Source organism: Carassius carassius, chromosome 16 (genome assembly GCF_963082965.1).
Source record: "Carassius carassius chromosome 16, fCarCar2.1, whole genome shotgun sequence".
In the NCBI taxonomy this organism is placed as follows: Eukaryota; Metazoa; Chordata; class Actinopteri; order Cypriniformes; family Cyprinidae; genus Carassius; species Carassius carassius.
Window position 1 is genome coordinate 15,807,587 of NC_081770.1, and position 10,454 is coordinate 15,818,040.

The 10,454-nt window shown below is 31.3% G+C and overlaps 1 protein-coding gene across 1 annotated transcript; it reads left to right on the plus strand.

The window, feature by feature from the left end:
* Positions 1 to 1,617: 1,617 nt before the first annotated feature.
* LOC132159107 (ras-related protein M-Ras-like) lies at positions 1,618 to 10,015 on the plus strand. The gene is made up of 6 exons (XM_059568687.1): positions 1,618 to 1,783; positions 5,266 to 5,472; positions 7,278 to 7,431; positions 7,507 to 7,606; positions 8,916 to 8,995; positions 9,079 to 10,015. Exons 2-6 carry the CDS (start codon positions 5,280 to 5,282, stop codon positions 9,176 to 9,178), a joined length of 627 nt encoding a protein of 208 aa, XP_059424670.1. The 5' UTR covers positions 1,618 to 1,783; positions 5,266 to 5,279; the 3' UTR covers positions 9,179 to 10,015.
* The last annotated feature ends 439 nt before the right edge of the window (positions 10,016 to 10,454 follow it).

Consider the following 10,454-nt stretch of genomic DNA (forward strand, 5'->3'; position numbering starts at 1 on the left):
AGATAGATAGATAGATAGCTAGATAGATGACAGACAGATGACAGACAGACAGACAGACAGACAGATAGATAGATAGATAGATAGATAGATAGATAGATAGATAGATAGATAGATAGATAGATAGATAGATAGATAGATAGATAGATAGATAGATTGATTGATTGATTATTAGAAGTCATTTGTGTACATTAACTTTAAGTTACGTTAAATTGGTAATTGTATTTGTTAGTAAATTGTTTAAAGTGTGTGATGAAGTATCATAGCTATCCCACATATTTTACAACCTAACCGCTGCATGTTTACCATCACCAGCCTCCGGCCCAAGCGTTTGTAGCTCCATCTACTGGAGAGGATCTATACGCGTCTCATTTCCAAGGTGTGACCTGGATCTGCACCTCTGCCAGACTGCCACAATTACATCACATTAACACTTTACAGACGCCAGCAGCAGCTCCAGAAGCTTGAGCGCGGGACGCGGCTCTAGAGTCCAGCTCACGACCCGAGCACTGGCGGGGGTTCAAGAGAACGCCGGTCTGTTACTAGGCAACCGTTATGAAGTCACAGAGCGGTTATAGAACACATCACCGTCACAGATCTGTTTCCAGAATATTCTTCTGGAGTAACTTACATAATGTGTTTGTCTACAAATGAGCCGGGAACCAACATTTCTCTTTATCTTTGGCTGAAGGAGCGTGGGCTGTGAAATAAGCATGTTCATTTTCAGTCGAACCACACCATCAGCTCGACAGTTTGAAATGGATGCATTTTTATAATAACTGTTATAGTTTGTTAACATAAACCATAGGTTTTCTCTTTCTCTCTCTCTCTCTCTCTCTCTCTCTCTCTCTCTCTGATCATGTAGCATATACCTCAGTTGGTAAGCCTACTGTACACGTCCATCTAAAGTTCCCTCATCAGCAAAAATCATATCAACAAACCTGAACGCTTGAAATGATTGACAGGCGTAGAGCGTTTCTGACTAAAAAGCGTGTGCCACTCCCTAATTCCTTTTTTATTTTTTTATTTGTACATTAAGAGAAAGGCGTCAGACAACTTATTTTAGTGACATTTGAAAGGTAGTTAATGTGTATTTTATGTGTACTAAATATATGATATATAATTTGCTACCGTTTGACCAATAAAAAACAGTGTAGCCTTTTTAAAATCGGTTCCGTTCCCTTATTTAAATAGGCCTAACAACTTTATATAGTTGTTTAATTATTTAGTCGGAATTCTTGCTACAGTTTTCATTTACATGTCTGATAAAATGAATAAAAAACAAATGTATAAAACAATAATAACATTTACACATATGGACTGTCTGAAATAAGACTGTATTAAAAGGAATTGACTAGTGCGAGAATTTCTGACAGTAGAACGTACCAAAACCGAGAGGAAGAGGGGTGTCCAACTATCTGTTTTCCACATTTATTCGTAATATGTCTTACTACAATATATTTACTAATTTCTACTGAATATTTCATTCTAAATAATCAACTTCACATATCTATATATCGCCAAGTATTTAAAATAATCGCGCAATTAGTCTCAGAGCTGTCCGGTTTCCCCTGCCAGCGCTGTAAATCTGTGTTAACTAACAGTGAACGCTCTCGGGGTGTGAGGAACTGAAAACGCTCTTCGTGCGGCCCGATAATAAAACACTGCATCAAGTTGTATAACAAACAGACAAACGTTTCCGCGTCTGTATTTACTCGGTAATGTCGGAAGCAACATCTGTGGAAACGGAACGGGCTACTGGCATATGCTGTCGTCTTGTGATAAGGTAGTTTTGAATGCATATCATTAAATCTTGTATGACAGTTAAATGCATGCTGATTACATCTCTCAACAGCACAAAGGAATAAAATTGAGGTTACTATATATTAAACGTGCGTTTATTGTGATAACGGGGTGTTTTTATGGAGATATGCATGCTTTGCCAGTTGAGTCGTGCGTTTATGCATTATGCATGAACATATTAAGTGATCTTTTTGGTGAATTGCAATGCAACCACACACAAATCACACAAATCTCAAAATGCAAAAGACACTGTTTCCTTTTTGCCAGGAAGATGCATTCTTTGCAATGCACCTGCATGTAATGGAGAACATAGATATGCACGTAACAGAGATAAAGCTTAATGGGTAATGCATAGGCAACCCGTACAGAATGATCAAGGTGGGTGTATTGATATGCGCCTACTGAAGCCTGATTAAAATTTTTTGCATATCATGAGCAGATAGCCTATATACACAGTCAAATTATAGTAGAAAAGAAACTGTACAGTTGTTTGATGTAAAGTAGCCTAGCTACAGTGTGTGTGACATTGTTGTTTTTACTAGTAGAAAGCCGATTAATCGACCGATTTATTTTAATTAAATCGGTTAATATGTGAACAGCTATTGTGAAAATGTACTCAAATATTCAAATAGGCCTACTCATGTTTTGTTTTCAGCTAATTTTAGTGAGCAATTGTTGTGAAAATTATTTACTATTCATATTTTTAAGTTTAATAAAGATGTTCAACAAACTATATACAATTAAGTAAATTAATTGAATGTTTATTTTTTTAAGTGAATATTTAATTAAATATTTGTTAAAAAATAATTGAATTGAGCAATTTTATATGCATCTTAACTGCTAAATAAAACTGTAATATCTATTCGCAACACGAATAGCTGATTTTTTTGTAAATTTTTTATGCTGTGGTACTGAAAAACTAAATTGGATTAGAAATCATTTTTACTCTAATAACTGCTAAAACACTTCCACAAACAATTTCAAAGAAACGACAAGTATTACAATGAAACAAAAACATTTTGAAGTAGTTTTATTTAAAACTCGAAAATATATATTTTTTGCAGTGTACATCCTATTTTCTGACAAAGTTGTAATATTTATATTGGCAATAGTATCGTTCAACCACTATTTTTCGCAACACTCACTCAACAAGCCCATTTGGCGCACTGCGGTATACATTGAAAAAAAAACTGATGTAGAAATACTTTTAAACCAGAAATTACCAAGAAATGACAAGTAACACATTGAATTAAGTATACAATTTTAACATAGAAAGACTGAAATTATCTTGTATTTTCTTATAAAACATTCATCAGTAATCTCAGCAAGTCATGCATGAAATCATGGACTTAACTGTACATATCATCTAGAATTTCCTATCAAAGGAATCATAAATGGCCTGATTTAGATCCAGGTGTTTTTGCGATCCTTAGTCATATTCCTGAAGATTTCAGAAAGGAAATCATGAACTTCCCTGAATTGTGGCTGACAGGAAGCGCGACTGGAGGAGACGTGTAATACTGACATCTGACATCAGGGCTAAAGATCCAGCACTTCAGGGTGTTGAGTCCTAACAGACGAGCTCGTGTTTGTCACGCTCTGTATTTTGGAAGTCTTTGACGTAATTTTATTCGTCCAGTTTTAGCTCAGTTTGTTGGAGTGTTTCTTGTTGTTGGCAGTTTGGAGCTGAGATCACACTGCAGGATCACAGCGTGGCAATCCAAGTGTCTGGTCTAGGCCGTATTTCCTGTGTATTTCCTCGCTTTGCACACTGCTTCTTTATGCCAGTGTAGAGTCCGTTTGTGACATTTCAGACTGTTTTTTTTTTGTCTTCTTAAAGGGGCGGCACATTCAAAAATGAAAGTTCTGTCAGGTTTTATTCGCCCTCGTGTTGTTCTAAACTCACTTTGTTTCTGTTGCGAAACACAAACAGAGATGTTTTGAAGAATGTTCTGGTTCTTTTGTGTCAGATGTTTTGTTTTTGTTTTCAGTGAATCAGTGTACAAAACAGTAATGATTCGTTTGTGAATCGCACGTTTCCTGTTTTTGGGTTCAACTCACTGACTCAGTGTTTTCCTATGATATTATTCTATATGAACCAGAATACTCAGAAGGAAATAAGGTGATTATATTTACAGGGGTTTGATTGTATTGGGAAAATGAAAACATGTTACCGTTTTTCTCAGTCACTTTGGTACATTTCTCAGATCAGAATTGAAATTCTCAAAACTACCTGTTCAATTCTCACATCATTGTGTCACTTGTGCACATCAAAAAAGCAGTTTCTCATTTCTTTGAACAAGTTGCAAATGCTTTGGTACATCCATGCAAATGATTATGTACAATTCTCTGTTGTTTCCTACATTATCAGTTGCTAATGTCATGTTGCTCAAAATTTATTATATAGTTTTCTGTGCAATAGTCTTACCGCTCAAAACATCTTTAAATGCAAAATGGTTAATCTAGTTGTCATAAACTGCCAAGCACACTTTTTTTTTTTTTTTTTTTTTACACATTATTATTAGACTTTTGGTCAATTTGGCATGAATTGTGCAAGTGAATATTTACTAATGAGGAGAATGTAGATGATAAACCAATGATAAACCATTTCTCTGAAATAGCTCAAAGGTTCATCTCATGAATCTTCAGTTGGAAAGCTTATACTGTATAGACAGAGGACAACACAAGAGTTACAAATTCTGACAATTGACTTATTTTCATCTTTGTGCCCATATTTCTTTTTCCTTTTCTAAATCACAATGACATTGTTAAGGTTTTTTTTTTTTTGGCCAGACCACTAGTAAAAGTGTAACTGGGAATTCTATCCAGTCTCTTTCAATCAATATCAATATCAAGCATATGGCATACTGTTCAATACAGTAACTGTCATCCAAAATGTTGCCATAGTTTACATCAGAACATCTCTCTAGAGTACACTGTTATATAGACAACATGACTAAGCAATTTGACTGTCTTATCCGTAAACTGTGACACAAGGACTTGTCATTCTGATGGCACTGACATGTTCATTGACACAGATATTTATTTTTGAGAGATGAACTAAGGATTTTGAGCAAGAGACTGGCTTTTGCAGGTAATCCATGGTGTTTTGCTATTTGTACGAGTTGTTTTGAGAAATGCACTTACCGTTTTGCAAATTGTGAGTTTGATTCGAGAAATGTACCAAAGCGACTGAGAAAAACTGTAATTTACAAAAATGCAAACCAAAAAATAGTTATTGTAAATAATATTTTAACAACAACAACAATAACAACAAAAAAACAATAATAATAATAACACATATTATTTGTAATCTTTAAACTCATATCAATATTCCAGTAACAACAATAGTAATCATAATAACCATAATTTGAAACAGGTTTGTTTAATTCTCTGTTTCAGCACACACACACACACACACACACACACACACACACTGTGCGTTTGTTTGTGTTTCTATCTCAGGTGTAGCTGTCTTCATGGCCAGCAGCGTGGTTCCCGGGGACAACCTGCCCACGTATAAGCTGGTGGTGGTGGGAGACGGCGGCGTGGGGAAGAGCGCGCTCACCATACAGTTCTTCCAGAAGATCTTCGTCCCGGACTATGACCCCACCATCGAGGACTCGTACCTCAAACACACCGAGATCGACGGCCAGTGGGCCATTCTGGACGGTGAGGGCCTTCCCTTATTACATACACAACAGAGAACCATACAGTCCTCATTTCTGACAATGAAGATTTCTGTGAGCACAAATATTAGTAACAATTAAATAAACACAATTAAATATTTAAGACTTTAAAGACTTTAAAGATTTTAAAGACAAATATTAAAGACACAATATTAAAACCATAAAAGTTGCAAGGAAAAATAAATGAAAGAGAAAAATATCTCAAATATGGTATTATATACCGCAAGAATATTATGTTTATTTTGATATTATTTCTATACTATTAGTGATATTATTATTTATATACTCTTATAGTAGTATTCTTAAATATTTTGAGTTTGCTTTTTAATTTATGTGTTTATTTTCGTTTTTAAGCGCTTTTGTCATTTTTATCAGATGAGTGATTCATTTCAGTTAGTTGATTAGGCATCATTTTTTTATTTTTAGATTTTGAGGTTTTTATTTATATTTTATAAATATTTTTGCATTTTATGTCAATACATTTTTGTTTTAGTTAACAATAACAAATCTGATGGTAATATGAATAAGTAGTTCAATGTACAATAAAAAGAGAAGTCATAAATTAAGAAGTTATTTTTAAAGCTTAATTCAATGTATTTATAAATCTGTCAAATAATACTTTTTACATTTTTATTATAATATATAAAAATAAAAAATGTATTTTAATATACTATAATGCGCAATACGAAAAGATGCAAAATAAATAAATAACTTAAACTTGATTTAATTGAATGTATATTTACACATTTGTTTATCTTTTATTAAAATTCAAAAACAAATATGATACCAAGTGCAATACAAAGAGATCATAAATTTAGAAATAAATGTAATATAATATAATATATAAAAATAAGTAATATGATACTAAATGTAATACTGAGAGAGATCGTAAATTCAGAAATACATTTTAAAAAAAGCTTAATTTAATACGTATTTATATATTTGTCAATTACAAAGATTTACAAAGATAAATCATAAATTAAGAAATTACATTTAAAAATTAAATTAAATTTGATTTAATTTATATAATATTTATTAATTTGTTAAACATTTTTATCTTTACCTTTTAATATAGATAGATAGATAGATAGATAGATAGATAGATAGATAGATAGATAGATAGATACAGTCAGATAGATAGATAGATAGATAGATAGATAGATACAGTCAGATAGATAGATAGATAGATAGATAGATAGATAGATAGATGGATAGATACATACATACATAGATACATAGATTAGGGAAGCACAATATTGGATTTTTTTTGCCGATATCCGATATGCCGATATTTTCAACTCATCTTGGCTGATAGCCAATGCAGATACAGATATATTTCCTTTTGTTTTAAATTATTAAATTATTAAAGCAAATTATTTTTAATTTTGGTAATTTTGAACAAGAACGAATTAAATAAACAGTAATAAAGTTCTTTTATAATGACAGTACACTGAAGCTTTGAAAATAACAAAATAAACTACATATAAATCACTGTATTTTTTTCCATAAAGATGCAGTTGTAACCTTTACATTTTATTTTAAGATTTAACATTTGTAGATAGTGTAAAACAAAAGAGTTGTAAATAATCATATAATTTTTTAGAGATCATAATTTGTTTAAAAAATATAACATATTTCACATTAATGAATAAATCAGTATATATATAATTTAATTTACATGTGTCATGTTTGTGTTTTTTTTCATGTAAGCTATAGTGTGTGTGTATATATGTGTGTGTGTGTATATATATATATATATATATATATATTGTGGCGCTGTGTGTGTAGTTCTGGACACGGCGGGGCAGGAGGAGTTCAGTGCGATGAGAGAGCAGTACATGAGGACAGGAGACGGCTTTCTCATCGTTTTTTCAGTCACTGATAAAGCCAGCTTTGAACACGTGGATCGTTTCCACCAGCTGATTCTGAGAGTCAAAGACCGGTATGAACACGCATAAACACACGTTTGAGTTGTCAGTGTGATTTATTGAGTGTTTTTATTGTGCGTGTGCTGCAGGGAGTCGTTTCCTATGGTTCTGGTGGCTAATAAAGTTGATCTGGTGCATTTACGCAAGATCACCAGTGAGCAGGGACGAGAGATGGCCTCCAAACACAGCGTAAGTCATTTAGCACATTTTTTTCTAAATACTTTTAAATGGTTGTAATGTTGTAATGTTGATTATTGTTTTTTATTAAATGTTAAATATATAATAATTATAGATAAATCCATTTTTTTTCATTATTTTTTTTTTCATAATAATAATGCAAACTAATGAAAAAGTCACAATAAGACTAGCAGTGTTTTTTTAAGAAAGAGTACATTTTGATTTCGTCTTGACTTTTTTTGTTCCTTTTTTCAGACTGGTTATTTTTATATTTTTAAATAATATTTTAATGTTTTTATTATTATTATTATTATTATTATTGCCATTTATCTGCCCATTTGTTGTTATGTACTCTCTTATTATTTAAAAATATATATATTTTTCACAATAATGCAAACCAATAACTAGTTTACAATAAGACTAGCGATGCTATTATGTCAATTCTTATTTTATTTTGGCTTTTTCATTTTTCTGCATTATAATTTTTTTTATTATTAAATATAAAGAATGTACATTAATTAAATGTCATTATTATTATTATTATATTTTACATTTTTCATATTATTATTGTTGTTGTTATTGATCCATTTGTAATTTAAACTTTTTTTAAATTTTAAAGTTAACAAATGTTTATTACAACAATGCAAACCGATACATTGTTTACCGTAAGACCAGCAATGTTAAGTCAATTTTGATTTAATGTTGGAGTTTTCATTCATATATATATATATATATATATATATATATATATATATATATATATATATATATATATATATATATATATATATATATATATATTATTATTATTACAAAATTGTTTTTATTGTTTTATTATTATTATTGATCAATTGATTTGTTACTGTTTTACATACATTTTTTATGTTTTGTATGTTATTGTTATTATTACATTTCATTTTGGTATTTTCATATTATTATTATTATTATACATTTGTTATTAAAACTTTTATTTAATGTTTTAAAAAATACAACATATTTTTTACAATAATACAAACAATAAAAAGTTCATAATAAGACCAGCAATGTTCATTAAAAAAATAATCCATTTTGATTTCATGTTGACTTTTTATTTTATAATTTTACATTGTTGTTGTAATTAATATTATTATTATAGAATAACCCATTGTGAAGAAACAGAATCAATTTTGATTTCATACTCAATTTTTCATTACATTTTCTAATGTACTAATATTTTTAGTAATAAAATAAATAATTATTATTGAGAGTAGTAATATGAATGTTTTTTATAATTATATAATTATAATTTTTTAATTGTTGAATCTTTATGTCTTCATCACAGATCGCGTATATTGAAACAAGTGCAAAGGATCCGCCCATGAATGTAGACAAAGCGTTTCACGAGCTCGTCAGAGTGATACGGTGAGTCCAATTTTGTACAATTCTGCTGTGTGTAAGCATTCCCATTCGTCTCAAATAGCTTTGATGTTCATCTCGGTTTACAGTCAGCAGATCCCCGAACAGGGCCTGAAGAAGAACAGGAAAGCCAAATGGCGGGCGGACAGACCTTCGGGTTCGCAAAGGCTGCACTGTATCTTACTGTGACCGCACACCCTCTATCTCAATGCTGCGTCAATGCCGCGATGATGACTCCGTGACTCGGACTGTTAAAATACACACACACACTCACACAGCTTTGATAATATCCAGGAATTAATGAACACAGCTTGAATATTCCAAAAATAATGGTGAAATTCCCAAAAATTTGGATTATTAGCTATTTTACATGGGATTTTCTAAGCAGACGATACCTGGATGAAATTACAGGATTCTAGCGCTAGCACTCATGTTATTTCTCAGAGAATAATTCAGAGACACACTTTCTGAGGCCTTGTTTTGTATTGTGTTTCTATATTTATTGTGCTGAATTCTAGATTGTAAGTGATTGTTAAAACAGCATATCGGCTTTGAAAAAACAAGGGAACAGATGGGATTCAATTTGCACATCTGGCATATGCTCAGGAGGCGGGGGAAATACTGGTTACCATAGTTAAGCAATTATTTTTATGAAGAAAATTTATAATAGAAAAAAGGCATTAAGGTCACATAAGGCACTAAAATAACGCTAAACATGTAAAACACTTAATTAATAGCACAAAGTATGTAAAAGTTTTTACATAAAAAAAGTTTTATGCATTTTACTTCAACAACTATTTACCATAAAAGTGCTTGTTAAATATACAGTTTTACTACATATGGTAATGTAACATACTGTTAACCAATTAACATTTATCATTCATGATCTTTGCATTTATGTCTCACAATTCTGAGTTTATGTCCTACAATTTTCCATCTCAAAATTTAAATTTAAACCTTGCAATTCTCAGTTTACATCTCGCAACTCTTAGTTTATAATTCTCAATCATGAGTTTATGTCTTGCAATTCTGAGTTCATGTCTCATAATGCTGAGTTTATGTCTCGTAATTCTGTTTATATCTGGCAATTCTGAGTTTGTCTCGCAAGTTTATGTCTCACAATTCTGAGTTTACATCTCTCAATTCAGAGTTTATATCTCGGAATTCTGAGTTTATATCTTGCAATTCTGAGTTTAAATCTCTCAATTCTGAGATTAGATCTCTCAATTCTGAGTTTATATCTCTCAATTCTGAGATTAGATCTCTCAATTCTGAGTTTATATCTCTCAATTCAGAGTTTACATCTTGCAATTCTGAGTTTACATCTCTCAATTCTGAGTTTATATCTCTAAATCCAGAGTTTATATCTTGCAATTCAAAGTTTATATCTGCCAATTCAGAGTTTATATCTCGCAATTCAAAGTTTGTATCTCTTAATTCAGAGTTTATATCTCACAATTCAGAG